The sequence below is a fragment of the Mesoplodon densirostris genome, chromosome 3 (genome assembly GCF_025265405.1).
Source record: "Mesoplodon densirostris isolate mMesDen1 chromosome 3, mMesDen1 primary haplotype, whole genome shotgun sequence".
Classification (NCBI taxonomy): Eukaryota; Metazoa; Chordata; class Mammalia; order Artiodactyla; family Ziphiidae; genus Mesoplodon; species Mesoplodon densirostris.
In genome coordinates, this window is record NC_082663.1 from 147,232,017 (window position 1) to 147,250,869 (window position 18,853).

Sequence of the window (18,853 nt, forward strand, 5' to 3'; positions counted from 1 at the left end):
TCTCTGGGCCTCCCTGGGACCCATAGCCCCTCTCCTGCTGTGCGTGTCCCTCCTGTGTATCCAGTTGGTGGTCACTCCCGCCACTTCTGAACAGTTCCCCAAGAGGGAGTGTGGACACCCTTCCTGTAACCCTGGATTTCTTTGGGAAGAACTCAAGTTTGCACCTGCCTTACGACTCCCCCAGGCTTCAGCTAGTGAGGCTGTTGCTGCGGGAGCTGCTCCCAGGGGGGCTCTGGATACCTGGCCGGGGCTGTGGAGGTGGGGCCCCGGCTTCTCCCTGTGCTTCCTCCCTCCTCCTCGAGCTGGGCGGCAGGTTTGGGAAAGTGAGGGCAACCGACACTGGGTGGCGCCAGAGCCCAGCAGGCCTTCCCACTCTGGGCATGGAAGTAGCCGAAAACAGCCTGGACACTGACAGCTGATCGTAGTCAGGTTCTCCCCACCAGCCTGTCCTGTGTGCTGCTGTGACTGTCCTCCTCCTCACCCCCCCATGCAGTCCCCCTCGGAGCCACACAGAGCGGCCGGCACCAGTGGGACGGCTCCTTGTCACTGCTTTGGTGATGGGTTCCCTAGGATGCTCTTAGTAACACAGAGTTTCTCTTTAAATAAACTTTTTTTTAAAAAGTAACATGTTGTAAATTTGTTCCTTGCAGAAAATGTACAGGTTTGCCAAGGGAGTGTAACAAATAAACCATCAATATAGATTGTAACCGTCGATCTCTACCTCCCACCTTCCCAGAGGCCATGGCTCTTAGTGTTCTCTCTCGGTCTTCTCTCTGGTCTTGTCCTTTTGAGCCCAGCTGGACATAGTCCTGTTCATCCTCCCCATCTCTCTGTCTCGCTCACTCACTGGCTCTCGGTGGCTCACCCATGTCCCTGTGTTCTCCCACACAGGACACAGCTTGGGCTACGGCTTTGTGAACTACGTGACTGCAAAGGATGCAGAGAGAGCGATAAACACACTGAACGGCCTGCGGCTCCAGTCAAAAACTATTAAGGTAAGGAGCTGCAATCACCATCTTGTTCATTCCTGGCTGCACAGAGATCTGTGCTGAGCCCTGGCCTGGGTGAGAGACCCCCCCACCCTTACTTCACCGTCACCATCACCGCACCATTAGTACAGTTGCGCCTTAGAGGCCTGCCGCTTTTTCAGGGCATCTGGGGGGCCTCCTGTCTGCTCAGAAGAGAGACTTTGCGTGTCAGATGTGTGTCGGGTGGTGACCGTCCCAGGCCTTGTGCTCTGGCTCATGTCCTCCTCAGCCCCACCAGCAACGGGAGGGTCCCCTTGAAGGACTTAGGCTGGGACAGCCCCCTCCCTGGCCCCGGGTGTCCCTTGTGTGTTGGCTCACAGCAGCCTCCTCTGAAGGCCTCCCCGCCGGTCTCTTCTACTGGCCAAGGTGCTCCCGTCCTCTTGCAGCTCCCGACCTCATGCCGAGCGGGTGTTGGGCCAGCCCTGCCCTCCTGCTCGTGCCCGGTCGTTGCTGTGGCGGTGGCGGCAGCAGCAGCATCCCTCCCGCCTCCTGCCCAGGCTTCCATTCCTGCTCCGTCACTGGTATAACCCTTCTCCCACCAGTTCATTCAGCATTCATTTGGCAAATGTTTATGAGTGCCTACTATGTGCTATGCGGTGAACAAAACAAATTCCATGCCCTTGTGGGGCTGGGCCTGTGTGTGTGTGCACGTGGGTGTGCACAAACGACAAACAAAACAGTGAAAGCCAGGTGTGGCAGAGGTAGGCGTCCCAGGGGCGCCGTGTCCTGGGGGGGTGGTTCATGATGACTTGAGGTGACTTGAGGGGAGTGAGGGAGCCATGCAGCACCAGCTGGGAGGGCCTTGGGCAAACCGTCATCAGCGTCATTCCCAGTTCAAGGGCTGTGGCGGCTTCCTGGGACAAGTCGGCGAGGCCTCCAGGCCTCAGGGTGGCTTCCCCAACCTTCACGCTCCTCTCAACCTGCCACTGCTAACCATGCCCTCCTTCTCTCAGCCCGGAGCCCCACCTCCTCCCCACCCCAAGTGTCTGTCTTCAGGCTCTGCCTACCCCTGGACCAACCTTGGGTTTTCCCGACCATCAGTCCCTGCCAAGCCCTCCTGTAGAATATGCCTCGTACCCCTGCCCCACGCAGGACCCTGACCTGGCTTCCTGCAGCAGCCTCTCAGCACTGTGCCCACTGCCCCTCACCTGCAGACGGGTGAGTCAGCCCTCGTTCCTGAGACACACGCCTGCCAGAGTCACCTCGAGTTGTCTCCCTCGACCTGAAGCCACTGGAATGAGATCATCCTGTTGAGCCTTTGCATCTTCCAGTTCCTCACACCTAGTTCTGAGGGCCGGAAGTCCAAGATCCAGGTGTCGGCAGGTTGCATGCCTTCGGAGGGCTGTGGGCTGTGAAGGAGGATCTGTTCCATGCCCCTCTTCTGGTGCCTGGTGGTCACTGAATCTTGGGCAATCCTCGGCTAATAGAAGCATCACCCCAGTCTCTGCCTTCATCTTCACACAGGGTTCTCCCTGAGTGCATGTCTGTGTCCAAATTTCCCCTTTTTATAAGGACCTCAGTCATTGATTTGGGGCCATCTTATTCCGCTTTGGCCTCATCTTCACTAATCGCATCTATAATGATCCTGTTTCAAATGAGGTCACATTTTGAGGTACTGAGGGTTAGGACTACAACATGTGAATTTGTGGGGGAACGTAATTCAAAAATTCCTTGTTCTTCAAAAACCTCTCACAGGAATGTTTCCTAAGAATAGGACAGTAGGGCTTCCCTGGTGGCGCAGTGGTTGAGAGTCCGCCTGCCGATGCAGGGGACACAGGTTCATGCCCCGGTCTGGGAGGATCCCACATGCCACGGAGCGGCTGGGCCCGTGAGCCATGGCCACTGGGCCTGCGCGTCCGGAGCCTGTGCTCCGCAACGGGAGAGGCCACAACAGTGAGAGGCCCGCGTACTGCAAAAAAAAAAGAATAGGACAGTAGACCTGATTGAGGCAAAGGAGCAGGTGGTGCCGGGAGCTTAGAAAAGAGGGTTCTGGGCCTAGTGTCTCAGAGTGGGGCCAGGGGCACCTGCTGCGTCATCACACACCTGCCGCGAGAGGGTTCTCTAGTGCAGTCTTCTTGGATTCTGATTCGACTCTGAGCTTGACAGTGGCTGAAGAGAAAAGGAAAGCTGCAGTGGCCATCAAGGTCCTTGGAGACACCTGTGCTGAAACGAGCTGAAGCTCACTTGGCTTTGAAAGCATTGCCTCTCTGGGGCTTTATCAGGGGACAATTGTAACTACAGTCAGTGCCAGCCTCCACACCACTCCCACGGTGCTAATTTGAGAATGTTCTTTCTCACAGTGACCTTCACCAAAAGCCAAGGGCAGACCCCAATGCAACCTGTTCTGGACAGATCTGCAAGGAACCAGACAGGATGGTCCTAGGAGGCAGCTCCCTACTGGCCCAGCCTGATCCTGGGAAAGCACAGACTAGCCTGAGTCCCAGCAGGCCTGCCTCCTTCCTTCAGCTGTCCTGCCTGAAATCGGACGCCCCTCATTGGGACATTTGATAAAATTGGACAGCAGACGGTTGGAGTGACCCCCTCTGGCAGGAGTCTGAGTGGGGTGTTCTGTGGGGCTGGTTGACGTAGATCCGGAAAGTGGAGGCCCAGAAGTGGGGCCAATGTCCTTCCTGGTAGTCAAGGAGCATGACCACGCCCACCTGGGAGGCCCTGAGGAGGCCCCAGGGGCCAAGGTGGCCTCTTGGGGACAGTGCTGCCTCTGCCCCAGGTCGTGAACAAACCATTGGGTGGCCCCAAAGTGTCCCCAGAGTGCCTTAGGCCTGGCTGCAGTGCAGGGAAGCTTCCAGGGTACGTCAGCTTGTACAGTACTGCTCTGTGGAGGCCACCAGCCCCTGACGGGACCCGGTGCCCTGGGGCACCCTTCTGATCAGCATCACTTCTATTCCACTCTCCTCTGACACTCACTTCCATGAGCCCGGCTCCTTTTTGGGTGGAGTTGGGCTCTGACCACGCCACACGGTTTCTCCTTCCATCCGCCGTCTCTCCCGCTAGACTGCATTCTGCTTTGCAGGCAAAGGTAGTGTCTGTCTTCTCCTTTTCTGGAATGTCCCAGGTGCACTTTGAATGTTTGAGAGTCAACGAGCACATGAATGAAGGTGTGTGTGTGTGTGTGTGTGTGTGTGTGTGTGTGTGTTTGTGTGTGTGTGTGTGTGCGTGCGTGCGTGCGTGCGTGTGTGTGTGTGTGGTCTTAGCATGTAGAATTACACCCCTGCCCTTCCTGGCAGGCCTGAGTGTTGTGGTGAGAACACAGCTGTCGTCTTGCCCTTGTGCTGCCCCCTTGGCCTGCAGGGTCCACCCAGCTGTCGCCCCAACCTGGGAGAGCGCCAGAGACCCTTTCCTTGCTACCAGCCCCACACACACGCACCCTCTTATCTAAACCACTGCACAAGCTCCTTTTAGCCTTTCTTCAGCTTTGCAGAACATAAGCCTAAAAAGCATGGGGTCATTTAATATGTGTGTACCCCCAGCACTCGGGCCCCATCTGGGCTCCCATGGCGAGCTTGCCTGTTGTCAGGTGGGTGTCACGGTCCCAGAGCACCCAGCCCGCTGTCCCCTGGGCTCCTCACAGGCAGGACCAGGTCCCCTTCCCAGCCCTGCTCATTGTCCAGAGAGGCCTGAGGCCATGGTTGGAGCACAGGCAGCTGGGGTTGGCTCCCTGCCCTGCCCCTGATCAGCCATGGACCCTCAGACTCTCGACTGTGAAACAAGAATAATGTCTTGTCATCAGGGTGTGTGAGGGTCCTTGCCTGGCCCATGGGGAGCTGCCAGCACGGGCTGCTCCAGGTGACCTCCTTCCATAGGGTTGGCTTTTTCTCACCCGAAAAGTTAACGCCCTCCCTCGATGCTTTGGCCACACACCTGCCCTAACGCCAGTGAGCGGTTTTGTTTTCAAGGTGTCATACGCTCGCCCGAGCTCAGAGGTCATCAAAGATGCCAACTTGTACATCAGCGGACTTCCGAGGAACATGACCCAGAAGGATGTGGAGGACATGTTCTCTCGGTTCGGGCGGATCATCAACTCCCGGGTCCTCGTGGATCAGACCACAGGTACGGCGGGTGGCCCGGGATACGGCGAGGTTTTCCTCCAGGCAGGGGCTGGGTCTCCTAGGGAAGACAGATCGCTGTCATTAGTTATTCCACCAATGAGGACAGAATCAAAATGAGAAGACGTTGGTTTTTGTTTAATGAGGCTGGGGAGGTTAAGTGGCATAAAAGCAGCCCTGACATAAAAGCTTAGGCCTGTTATGGTGAAAACACCAAGAGATTCTGGCACTTTCTGCAGACACCCACACGTCCTAGCCTGGACTACGAATGTTGCCATTCTTACTGCAGGCAGTGGTGTGCTGTGTGAGACAGTCTTTAGCTGAGGTCCAGAGTCCCCACCTTTCATTACCCCAGAGCTCCAAGGGTGACTGTTTCTGAGGAGCTGTTCTTCAGTCTTCATGACTTGGGTACCCCACCCGCCTCAGGTAGCACATTCAAAGCTCAGAGCTCGAAAGCAGTGACTTCCTCTCTCAGGCAATCCTGGCCACTTTGCCAGCCCCTCTCAGGTCGTCTCAGTTCAGGACACGAGCAGCTTGGGCGATGGGCTTTGCATAAAGCAGTAAGGCACTGCCAAGCTGAGCCCTGCGTGCCCCGGAAGCAGCCCCTCACTGTGGCCACCGGCCCCACTGGCCTCACACCTGGGGTTGGGCCGGCCCCGCCCAGCCCTGTGCGTGGCTCCGTCTGGGGAGCAGCGAGCTCAGGCCACCCTGCTTTAGGGCCCTTCATCTCTGTTCTCAGCAGGAGTGGGAATTTACTGACCAACTAGCAAAAAAGATCACTGCTCAGGGAGCTCAGCGAAGCCAGTGGAATTGACTGCGGTTGGTTTTTATGTTCTTCTAGCACAGAGCGTGTTCACCACCCCCTTGGCTGAGGTAGTCAGACACACACGGGGTGGTCGGGCCAGAGCAGTCGTGGCTCCGAGGTGACCTCCCCTGGGAGGCTGCAGAGCCACACAGAGAGCAGGTGGGCAGGGTATCCTGGCCCATGACAGATGGGGGTGGCGGTGCATGCCTGTTTTCCCACATCCCCCCTAAGCTGTGTGCTCTGGGGCCCACAGTCTTGTCACCTGTACTCCCTTGTCCTGTCCCAGCTGTGGAAGCTCGTTTTGGCATGGGCTGGCCCTACCTGCTGCCCAGGCTGCAGTCCTGGGCTGGGGCCCGGCCTGGAGACGAGTGGACAGCTCGAGTCTCCCAGGGGCCTGAGGAGGAGAAGGAGCTTCTGGACCCCAGGCTCTGCTGGAGGGACATAGACTCCACCCACCCGGCCTCCTTCTTTCTGCCCCTCGGCTCTGGGCGGGGGGATGGACATGAGGTAAAGATGCCGTGTACTTGGTGTAAACCCCTGTTCTGTGCCAGAAGAGCTTCCTGTGGTCCCTAAAGTTCCCCTTACTTATCTTCAAGTGCCAGTTGAGAGAGTGATCCCGTCGGCTGGTCAGCACATGTATTTATCCCCAGCCCCACCTGCACAGAAGCGCCTGAGTGGGCCACCTGGAGACCTGGCGGGGGTGACGGTGCTGGCCCGTATTCTGCCTCCATGGCCCTGCTTTTCCTGATCCTGTACGGACTGCTATGCCTCTGCTCGTCTCTGTCCAGCCCAGCACCGCTGAGCAGGGCCCAGCTCTCAAGTTGGAGTCCACCCACCTTGAGAACGCACCCCCTGCCACGTAGCTTTTGTCTGCATCATCCTGAGGGAGGTCTCTCCTGCAGACAGTTCCCTCACCCCTTTGCTGGGACTTTGCCTCCTTTCTCTCTGCAAGGCTGGTGTGTCCTAGAGTTTGGGGGCACCTCAGGGTTGTGCCCTCAGGCCTCCCCGCCAGCTTCTGCCACTTAGGCGAGGGCACAGGGTCCCTACCCCACACCTGTGTCTGTGCTCAGGAGCTTTGCGAGAGGGTGGGGGACGGAAGCCGTGAGGGAGCCCCTGGGGCTCCTCCCTCTCCACAGCCCTCCCCTAGGCCGCGTGTCGAATTGGAGAGTAGAAAGGTGAGCCCCCGGGACTGTGGGCTCCCCTTCCTTCCCTCTGCTCCGGAGGAGGCCACCATGCAGGGCTCCTCTGCTGGGACCCCATGGAGCCCCGGTGGCTGTGGCAGAGAATAGCAGGGCAAGCAAGTTTGTGTGTCAAGTTTGCCTTCGTATGACGTGCTTTTTGAAGAAACAGAGAAGCTCTCTTAAAAAACCTTAATCTCCTGAGCTGACAGAACTTTTTCAAAGAATGTCTTTGCTGCTTTATACATTTTAATTGTGAACTTCGTAGTTGACTCATCTGGAGATCGTGCCACTTATTGGTCTCTGCTCTTAATCCTAAAAACGCTAAAGGAAAAAAAAATCCACAGAGTCATCTTCAAAAAGTATACATTCATCCAATCATTGAGTGAGTTTATATTCCCTCACTGTAAGTAACATTCTCTCTCTTACTCGGGTTTTCTTCATTTCACTCGGGCAGTTTTCATTTGATAGTCATTTTGCAAAACCAAACAGGGAAACCACACTTGCGCGCACACACTCTGTCTGCTTGATTGCAAGGTCTTTATAAATAGAGTGGAACCGTATCCTGCAGGCAGCTTTCTGTAGCAGCCAGCCAACCACAGCTTCCAGTGGGATTTGCCTGCAGTTAGATCTCGTTCGGGTTCCCATCTGTCTAAGCTGTCGTTCGTGCCGTTTAAGAGTAAATAAAAACAGTGTATGCCAAGTACGTTTTCAGGTGTTCCTTCTGAACCGAAACTTTAAAATGGGCTCAGGCTCTAGAATTTTCCTGGCACACGTGTGAATTGCTGGGTCTGATCTCACTAATTCAGTGAGCATCTCTGGCTGTGTCAGTTTTAAATTTATACTTAAATAGTGATGGAACCAATGCGGGGGCAGCCCTGAGGCTCTGAGGAGCCGCTGTGCTGGGGGCGCCCAAGAAGGGAGAATTTCCCAGTTGGAGAATTGGGGTGTGTGCTTTAGGACTTGGCGGAGGGCATCCACAGGATGCTCCTGTTGTAAAGAAAGAGCCCCTGCCTGAGGGCCCCTGACTACTGTCTGCTTGTTCACAGGGGGCCCACGGTGTTGCATCCAAGTCAGGACAGAGCTTGGGATTCTAGGCCCCGAGGGGACGACCGCGCCTTGCAGTGACACTTGTCATCTCCGCACCAGCCTGATGTGCCCGAGTCTCCCAGGCCCCTCCAAGGCCTTGGGGCCAGCTGGGGATACCCAGGCCTTGTTGCCCATCATGGGGACGATGGGTGGGACCCTGCGGGAAATGGCGAGGAAAGGTGCCAGGGTGTGGGAGCTGACTGGGGGACGTTCCTCACACTCACTTAGCCGGTGGCCCGAGGCCCTGGGCTCTTCTGCTCTGATGGTCGTCACTCACCACATGCTAAAGGCCTTTGTCTAGAGAAGAAATTGTGTCTTACGGCTGTCTGCCTCAGCCTCCCCTACCAGGACACACTGTGCCTCCAGCCCAGGCCTGTCACCCCCAGGCTGGCCCTCGGCCGTCACCAGTACACTTCGACCTTCACACTTGACCCCTGTTTCTTCTCCCCAGGAGAAGGAGCCAGTTCTCTTCCGCAGCTCCACATTCCCTCACCTCAATCCCACCCCATTCCTCGAGTTCTTCAAGGGACGAGGGCCCCCATCATTCCCCCCAGAACGAGAACGAGACGGCATATGGGGCTAGAGGGTGACTGAGCCCCCTACCATCTGGTTTGTTCAGGTCTCACACTTGCGCCAGACTAAGCTGACCCTGCCTTCAGCAGTTGGGCCTGGGACTTAGGTAGCCTGGTCCTGGGCCATGTCCTTGCTCTGTTGAGGGATGGGGTTACAGCAGGCCCAGGACTTGCCTTTGGTGGCTCAGTCCACGTGGCAAGAGAAGGTGTTCTCCCAAGGCAGCTTGAGGCGGTGATGAACGGGTGCAAGACAGGGACTCTTCAGCTGCCGGGGAGTCTGTGGGTGGGTGTGTCAGTACCATTGTCGGCAGTTTTCTGGGGAAAGAATGCGTGGCCTCACTTGATTCTGAGGGCAACTTGGGGCCCACAGGAGGTCCCAGGACCTTACAGTGGAAATATCCAAGAGGTGAGTGAGGTGTTGGTGGCAGGAAAGAGTCATCAGGGTTCAGCTTGGTTACTAGGATTCCACGCCCTTGAGGGATGCAGGAGGCTGAGCCAGGCACCGAGCAAACAGGGATTCGGTCAGGCCAGCCCAGGAGGCGACATGCTGCAAAGGCTCAGCTGGGGTATGTGGCCAGATGGCCGGGAAGGCCATGGGAGGGAGCTCCCGGAGCCCAGGGACAATTCCTTATCACCCACCTACCCCTCAGCACGCCGTGCACCCACACTGCGGTAGGCACCTGGCATCAAAATGGTGATGGAGGACATAATCTCTTCTAATGTGGCTTCTTTTAAGAAAGAGGTCTGGGGTGTCTTATTTGAGACTCCTGTCACCAAAGTATCTTTTGGCACTGAGGCTGTGGAGTCGTTGCTTCAACTCAGAAGAAAGTCTGAAACCTTAATCTTTTATTAGTCATTGTTTGTTTTTTTAATTTGTTCATGTTTCCATATTTAGGTTTAATTTTTGTTTATCTCATTAACCAAGCATCCAGTTTGAACCACAGTAGCCTGACTGACTTGACTTTTGCTTTTCAGTTTTAAAAATCCTTGCAGTTTTCCCCCTAACTCCATTTTTGTTGGTTTGTTAAAAAGGTTTGTCCAGAGGGGTTGCGTTTATCCGGTTTGACAAACGGTCGGAAGCAGAAGAGGCAATTACCAGTTTCAATGGTCATAAACCCCCAGGTTCCTCCGAGCCCATTACAGTGAAGTTTGCAGCCAATCCCAACCAGAACAAAAACGTGGCGCTGCTCTCCCAGCTGTACCACTCGCCAGCTAGGCGGTTCGGAGGCCCCGTTCATCACCAGGCGCAGAGATTCAGGTGGGTCAGGAGGACGCGCTCTTCCCACCACGGCCACTCGGGCCCCTTCTGGCCGCGCGGAGCCCTGCTGGTTGGTGACTGTGCAGTGGAAGCCTCTGGGCTGATCACATCAGAAAGTCGCGCTCACAGCCATTTCATGTCCCCATGTCCCCCACCTCCATCAGAAAGGTATCTGTATGGAAGCTGTTTATTTACATCCAAGTGTTGTCTTTAACTAGAATGAAAAAGGTAGTGCAGCTCCAACCAGCTCCCAGGAGAGTGAGTGCATAGCGCTGCAGCCTGCAGTTTCTAGTGATATGCGAGTAGACCCACGAGTTTAAAAGATCATCCCGTATCTGGGAGAGAAAAGATACAGCTTTAGGGGTGCTTATGCAAGAGCCGTTCTTCCAGAGTTTTAAACAGGTTTTAGACATTTGATCAGCGGCCCTAAGGCAAACCTTTCTCATACACCTACCTTGTGGAGTCGTTTGGTGTCTGAATATTATTATATGCCTTCTGTTTAAAAGCCGCATCCTAGAGGTGAACTGTTTTCCCACCTTCCTTAGTCTTTCCATATAAAATGATTCTAGTCGCCAGGATCTAGCAGAACAGAGACAAGTAGAGTCAGTAACTTGGACTCTGAAATCACGCGTGTTACTGCCTCACGAACAGCTGAGATCCCACTTCTCCCAGTGTTGAGAAGTGGCATGAGGGCTAATCTCAGGTATGTTATGGATTTCTCTCTGCGACTTTTCAGGGTTCCCGTCTTTGTTTTAAGCGGTGAGGTTGGGTAACACCCTGCTCATTTCCACAGATGCTGTTTTTCAAGGTCTTATTTTCACAGTACAATAATCCAGGGTTCTCAACTCAGCTCAGGTTCCAAAGCTGGCCTTCCTTCATTGGCTTTTCTGGTTTAAAGGCAAAGCAGGGGAAGCGTCTTTGGACAGAAGTGAGCTAAATCCAGTTTTGAAAGTCAGCACGGTCGGCCTCACTGGTGACCTGGTGGGATGTGTAGATAGCCAAGTTCAGTGAGTTACCCAGGAACTCTGGAAAACCAGGAAGCTTGGAGGAGAAGAGAAAGGAGAGATGGGAGGTGCAGAAGGGGCCAGGCAGGAGAGGGACCGTGACCTCCAGAGATGGACGGAAGGAAGGGGCGGGCGGGAAGTTTCGCCACCAGGATGCAGACTAAGATAAGAATAAGAAGAAAGAAAACCCAGAAGAGGAGAGGGTTTGCAGTCAGTTCTTATCATGTTGGGAAAAGTCCCCAAATCAAGGAAGAGTCAGTTCTCCTCTTGCACCATCAGAGGAAAGAATGGGGGTGGGTTTCATGACAGTTGAGATGAAACAGATCAGCTCCAACTAACAGGAGAAAACTCACAAGAATGTATAAGAATGAGAATCATGTCAATAAAAGACAGTAAAATATTACCTCAGATTATTTTCAGTATAATATCCATGTCAAGATTTAGTTAACTATGGTAACTTGGGTCCGTGTCCTACAAAACTTGGAGAAAAGGAGGTCCTTTTAAAAGTCAGAATGTCTTTCCATTTCTCACTGAAAAGCAGCTCATACAGATACTTGGGTGCCTTTTCCCACCCCCATTTCAATGATACTGTGGTCTCACCACTAACAAGCCTCCTGAGTCATCTAACCAATTCAGACATTTGGTACGGGCTGTTTAAAATTATTCTCACAAATTCAAAACCATGGCCCACAGTGTGCCTTGATTCTTCTGTACCTGCATCAGCGATCACCGTTGTGTCAGTGGTCTGCACCTCGGGGGCTGGCCACTCTTCTCCCGTGTCTGCTGAGGGTGTGAATCTGTTTAGTGACACTTGAAGGCACCCCCCACTCACCCCTGGATCAGACCCACAACTCGAACCTGATTTTATTTTGGAGCAGGTAATACTTCTCCACTTGCATTGTGTGGCTTCAGAGATGCTGTATCGTGCTCAAATATTCTTAAATTGATCCTCCAACAGTTACTTTTGAGCTTGTGAAACATCTCAAGGGCCACGTGGCTTCAGTAACAATCTTGTCATCTCCCTTAATCCTTATTGCCCACGACTTGTAGAAGGCTTATTTTTGATGTGACTAATAAGTGGCGCTTTAGAAAGGGGCTCCACATTTTTGGTAAAGCTTGGTGGACTTAGAGTTCATAGCCCTGGACCTTCTGGGCTGGTAAGAGCCAGCAGCGGAAGGGTGTCTGGAGCTGTGCCCTGCCGGCAGTGTCCCTTCGCGGGAGTGTGCTATATGCGGGCACCGCTCGGACGTGAACCCTCGGAGAGGGAGGGTGCCGATGGGGGTGGGGATGGGGTATAAAATTCAGAGAAAGAAAAAAAAATTCAGCCCTCTCCCCACCCCTACCATACCCCCGCAAACACACATACAGATACAGACACAGGATGAGGAACGGTTTCCTCCGGGGAGAGCTGGGGGTGTAACGGCACCTCGGAGGATGTGGAGAAGCTTCCATCACTTAAAATGTGGGAAGTACGGGTGTGACTAAACAGGACCACCCCACCAAGGTGGGAGGGGTGGAGGGAGCGGCTGGTCAGAGGCCACTAGAGGCCATCGCTCTGAGGCCTGACCCCCTGCAGGCAGCAAGCGTCTCTCCTCGGAGTCGACTCCCTACAGAGCAGGGAGCCCATGCCCTCCCTCCGCCCCCATATTGAGTTCCTCTCAGTTGAAAAGTCCTGATTTTGACTGAGTGGGGTGTGTCAGCCCGAGCGCCTCACATGGGCTGCGTGCAGCTCGCTGGCCCGCACTGACCTTGACCTTGCTCTCTGTTTGCTAGGTTCTCCCCTATGGGTGTAGATCACATGAGTGGGCTTTCTGGTGTCAATGTCCCAGGCAACGCTTCTTCGGGCTGGTGCATCTTCATCTACAACCTTGGTCAAGATGCCGATGAGGGAATCCTCTGGCAGATGTTTGGCCCCTTTGGTGCAGTTACCAATGTGAAAGTGATTCGCGACTTCAACACCAACAAGTGCAAAGGCTTTGGTTTTGTGACCATGACAAACTATGAAGAAGCCGCGATGGCCATAGCAAGTCTGAACGGCTACCGCCTGGGGGACAAAATCTTACAGGTTTCCTTCAAAACCAACAAGTCCCACAAATAACTCGCTCATGCTTTTTTTTGTACGGAATAGATAATTAAGAGTGAAGAAGTTGAAACTTTTTTGTTAGTGTACAACTCATTTTGCGCCAATTTTCACAAGTGTTTGTCTTAGTCTAAATGAGAAGTGAAAAGGTTTTTATACTCTGGGATGCAACCGACATGTTCAAATGTTTGAAATCCCACAATGTTAGATCAATTTTAAGTTTCTTAAGTTATTTCCTTTAAAATATATATTAAACAGAAATCTAAGTAGACTGCATTGACTAACCAGTCCTTCGGGATGGTGGTGAAACTGAAGCATGCTTTAACTTCTGAGACTGTCTAACACGCGTTTCATTCGATGTCTCCACAAACTGGATAGAAACAAACAAAAAGAAATGACCTTTTAGTTTTAGTTTTCAAACTAAAGATGTTAGACAGATGCCTTGTGTGCGTTTTCTCAACCGCTTCAACATTTTAAGCGATTTCTGCTTTGGTTGACAGGAAATTGCTTTCCCAAGCAGGTCCCATTGCCACCTCCTGCTCACTCAGCCGATTGGCCCCGGCAGTGGCAGCGGACCCGTCTGCCGTGGGCCACAAGTGGGGAGGGGGGCCACACCAGGCCGGGCCAGGCTCTGCCGAGGACACAAGTGGGTTTCCTAAGCCCAGGCGCCAATGGGAACGGACCAAAGAGTTTCAGGGAAACTCCAGTATATTCCAGAGTCAGATCTCAGCTCCAGGCACGCCTGAAGACGTGTCGCTCCTCTGACATCCCGATTCCTGTCCACACATTGCATGCATGGTGCCTCCACACATCAGATACTGTTGTTCACAATCATCTCTCCAGTTTCCAAGAGCATTGAACACGGCCCCAGTGCGTAAAATAGCTCTATTTTTTAATGACACAGAAACATTTGAGCATTGTATTTCTCGCATCCCTTCTCGTGAGCGCTAGGCTTTTTTCTATTTTAGTCGGATTTTGTTTTGAAACTTTGCTTTCCTATGAACACTCAGCAGAAAAGTACTTACTTCCTGCCAGTTACCTATTAACAAAAAAAAAAAAAAGAAAAAAGAAAAAAAAAGAAAAAAAATCCTTTGATTTGTAGTTTTAAAGATTAACCTTCAAAGTTCTCTTCATAACTGCCTTGACATTTTGGGTTGTTCTGTTCTGTTAATTTTCTTTTGCTTTTTTGTGTTTTTCGTTTGTTTTTACTTTTGCATTTAAGACCATTAAATTTGATTTTGTTTTGCTCGAATTTTGTTTTGTTTTTTATTTTACCTTTTCTTTCTTTTTGGCTAGGTAAGGTACAGACAGCCCAGCATTCAGGGAGGATTTATAAGATCTTAAGAAACAAACATATTTGCCTCAAGACAAAGCATTTACAAATCTGTGACGTTAGGATTGTGCCATCACAGATGGTGTTTTTTTAAAATGGGGAGCCGGCAGGGAGAGTGTAAGAGAGGGCCAGAGAAGTAAATAGGCAGGGCCCGATCTCCGGGCAACTCCTCAGGAGCGTGATCTGATTTTTATAAATAACCAGTGTGCAAGAGAATCAAAAACACAATAACTTAGTACCAGCAGTTTTTAGCCTTGACACGAGACTAAAACATGTAACAGTAAGCTGCTTTTTAGTTATTGATGTCATGGAATTGCGGCATTATTTATCTATCTGTTTATTTAAGTGGAAGACATTGGGCAGTAGGCACAGCGTTCTCCAGAGCGGGTCTGTGTTCTGAGCAACCCCTGGACCATTTGAGGCTGCCCGCCCCCCCCCCCCCCCCCCACTGCTTCCCTCATACTTCACTGAGGGGCTGCCAGCTGCTTGTGTGGTCCTCCTGAATTTCCCATGTTGCCCTCTTCTTCTCCCACAAAGGGCCAAGCTCATACCTTGAAGCCTTGTCTCATAAGTTGGCCAAGTGCCATGGAGGACCTCCTGTCTGCAGCAGAATTTTCCAGATGCTATGTCAAAGCTAGCTTGCGTGCCTCTTCCTGGAACCAAGGCCCGTTTGCCCAGATTTGATGCAAAGAGGGTCCCCACTGCATGTGCCCCGGAGTGGTCTGCACCCCGGGGCTGGGATGTTTTCCTGGAAAAATACGCCGTATAGGTTGTGCTAGCTTCAGGCCAACATTTCAGTGAAGATGAGGTGCCCAGTCCTGAGAGTGATCCTTGAGTCTCCTCGCTGACACACCATCCTGCCAGCCTGCACTAGTGTTCCATTTCCTACGAGAATTCTTTCAGAGGCCTAAACTGCGAAGTGATGGGCTCACAGCCAGCACCGCAGCTGATTTCCTCCCCTCTGTTTTATTGGAACCACACTGATTATCCTGGTGCTGGCACAGATGAACAGGAAACGTGAAGCGCATACGGACCTTTGAGAGTTGCCTGAAGTTTCTCAGTAAAATTCTCGTTTTACATGGTCCCCACTCTTTGAACATCCTTCTGGCTGAAAACCCCAATGTGCTTCTTTGGGAGTTTTAATTTGTGAGCGTGCGGGAGGATTTGGCCTTTGACGTGTTTTACTCCTGAGAAGTAATTGTCACTCCCATGGAAGTGCCAGATGCTGGCCCTGTGTCCAAAAAGTTCATTACATCTTCTCTCTAGGCCTGTTTGCAAAAGGAAGATCCCATTTTTTTTAAAGTTTTAAATCCAAAAGAAACCGTGTTAAAAAAAAGTTGTGGGTTTTTTTTTTTTAACATCAATCTTATTTGTATTTCGTAAAATGAGTGATCTCCTTTTATTTGGGAATTTTGATGAAAAAGTTAAGAGTAGATGATGTTAATTTATTGAAACTTTGGTTTGGTACATAAATACCAAAGAATTCTCTGATTGAATTGAATTCTCTTTTGGCCTATGTAACTTCCCCTCATAGTTGTTCACTAAGCAGCTCCAGATTTGTGAACCTGGTTCCAGTTGAGTTATCCATTGTTTATTACCCCGTGGCTCTGCCTTTCTTTAGCTTTTCGATGTGATATGGCAAGCTGTGGTTTTCTGCACTGGCTGTGCCTCTGGTCATACGTCCTATGACTGTGATCCCCCGGCCACCACGGCCACCCTCTTGCCAGAATAACGGAGGAGCTGGGCTTTCTCAGCCCGTAGGCATGTGGCACCGGGTAGGTTTCACCTTTGTCCCCCAAAAGGTGAGTCTTTCCCTTGCCAAGGGCAGCTGCCTTAACCTCCGAGAGTCTGCACTTGGTGTTAGTGCTGGAAACCCAGGGTCTGAACTGTGCTGCTTAGGGAGCCAGCCCCTTGGGAGCTGGCAGCTTGGGGGGAGCCCTGCCGGGTCAGGCAGACAGATGAATCCCAAGACAGTTATTGGCAATAACTTATCGCTGGTTTGCCTTCAGACTAGGGCCATGGACTGACCCCAGTCGCTGTTGGCCTTGAAAATCAGAGTTCACGTCTCCCAGCTGCCCCATTTCCCATCCGATTCAGCCTGACCGGACTACTCTGTGCTTTCTGCACCCATCCTGGGTTGGATCACAGAGAGTGAGAATAAGCTGCCGGGGGCCTCTCTTCCCCATAACCCCAACCCTCCACCTGAAATCCTTCCCGTCTTCCCAGGACCCGCGGTACCTCCTGGGCCCTGAGGCAGCTCCTCAGGAAAACACCTGCTGCTCGTCAGATTCCCAGGCCCGGCCCCCACCCGAAGCCCCACGTGCTTTCCGTCGAGGGGCATCGAGAATGGACAGTCCTACGGTAGCTAGCGGTAGGGCTCCCGGCAGGGTTCACATTTCCACACCTTTTGATTGGACTCTGACTTCTAATGATTGTATTTTTCCACAACCTTTTGGTGACAGAGTTCAGTTTTCTGCTTGGTCGTTAAAATAAATAAATAAATGACTCCTTGTAAGTCCCCATGAGGACCGAAGTTAGGCTGACCGGTGGTTTGCAGCGACTCGGGAGGACTGTTTCACTTCCACCAGGAGAGAAGGCTTGTCTGTTGGTTGGGGCCACCTCTTTATCATGTAATGTTCCGTTTACAGTGATTTGCTCTGGGGGGCACTTTCCCAGCTGCTTCCCATGTTGTACAGTAGATGGGTAGACCTTTTGTATATTAGTGTGTTTTAAGTTATTGATTTGTTTTATATAAAATAATTTATTTTTCAGGTACCATTTTTCATTTTAACTTTGTTTTTACATGGGTTTGTTTTCAATAAAGTATGACACTGCTGTCCAAAAGTCAACAATAAAATGAATCCCATTGTGTTCTTTGGAGGATGCTTATGTAACTAGCCTTTTTTTTTTTTTTTTTGCCTTTTTCTTTTTTTGCCTTTTTTTTTTGCTTTTCAGAAGAAAAAAAAAGTCCTTCTCAGTTTTCCATCTCCCCAAGTTTGCCTTTTTATCCTTGTGAATAAATGTTCTTTAGTGTTTTAGGAGGAAAAAGCAAACCTAGATTTTGATAAACCAGAAGATTTCAGATTAATAAAGAAGCTTTGAAAGAAGACCATTTTTCAAAATTTTAGTGAAGTGTGAATATTTTTTGTCAATGGCTTTCTCAAAGAGAATGAAACTTTTGCACCATTTTCAGAGTTTTTATAGAGATGCCAAATTGATATATTTACATGTAATGGAAACATGAAAAAGTTTTATTAAACAATTGTTCATAGCTGTGTAGACATTTTAATTCAGTTTCCAAAGCTCTCAAAGTGTATTTTTGGAGTACGGAGTGATAACGGTTTGGGGCGTTATGGTTCCAAACGACTCGATTGTCCGAATACTTAGTTCTTTTCACAGGTATTAGGTTTGTGTTAAACGCTGTATGTTAACTATGACTGGACCTCTGTGATATTTTGGTAATAAATGAAGTGGGATCGTTGAGACACGGTGGTGTAGGGGTGATGGTGTGTGACTTGTAAGCAGCCATCGCCGAGTGACGCGCCAGCCAGGGCCACAGGTGACTTGCTCCTTCCTAGGTGAGCGTGGGCTGCCCCTTGCCAGGCGCTTTGCCAGGTGCTGTGCCAGGCCGTGGCCTTGACCCATGTGGGGAAGGAGGGAGCCCTCAGACAGCCCAGCCTGGAGGACAGAGAGGAAGGCACCAGGACATGCCCTGTGACTGGCTCCCCCACCTCCCTCTGCCCCGCCCAGATGCTGGCCTCCCCCATGGACGCACTCACAAATCAGCCCCCTCCCCCTGGAGACCCAGGGACTCCTCTTCTCCATGTTCAAAGGTTCCTGGGCCTCCTGTCTTGTCCCTGAGTGTTGCCTGTCTGTCTGCTGCCCACACCTGAGCCCCTGGCCATTCCAAATGTCTTCTGACACTTATCTCCTCAGGTGATGGAAGGTGAGTTCGAACTCACCCAGAGGCAGGGCGGAGCATAAGAGTCTTAGGGTCGGAGTTTTAGGTTCGAATCCTGACTCTGCTGCCTCCCTAGTGTGCACCGCAGGCAAGCCCCTGACTCTGAGCCTCAGTCTCCCCAGCTGTGAAATGGGGTCCATAACGCCCAGCCCATAGGATCCTTGTGGAAAGGAAAACAGATCAAGTAGGTACCACACCACAGCCACTCTGAATCCAAGACGCATCCAAGGAGAGAGGCTAGGGTTGGCAGAGAGAGCAGTAACCCCCCCGGCTCCCCCGCACCCAGTGGGCTCAGCTAAACCCGTGGACGTGCTTCCCCAGCGGCACTACAGGGCCTCTCCTGAAGTCACTGGATTTTCTTTCTTGTCTGTGTGTGTCTTGTGGTTCTGCGTTGAGCTCCCTCAGAAAACCCAGCCCGAGTCCCTGGCAGAGGGGCAGGCCGGCACCACGTGGGGAAGGCGGCTGGGCTCCAGCTGGAGGT

At 52.0% G+C, this 18,853-nt stretch overlaps 1 protein-coding gene across 1 annotated transcript in view; it reads left to right on the plus strand.

Moving 5' to 3' along the window:
• Window positions 1-14,311, plus strand: part of ELAVL1 (ELAV like RNA binding protein 1) — a 37,678-nt gene extending 23,367 nt beyond the window's left edge. The window contains exons 3-6 of the mRNA XM_060094242.1: window positions 892-995; window positions 4,943-5,096; window positions 9,769-9,994; window positions 12,772-14,311. Of these exons, the coding sequence (XP_059950225.1) occupies window positions 892-995; window positions 4,943-5,096; window positions 9,769-9,994; window positions 12,772-13,096 (809 nt within the window). The 3' untranslated portion in view covers window positions 13,097-14,311. The remainder of the gene's footprint in view (window positions 1-891; window positions 996-4,942; window positions 5,097-9,768; window positions 9,995-12,771) is intronic.
• Window positions 14,312-18,853: the final 4,542 nt, after the last annotated feature.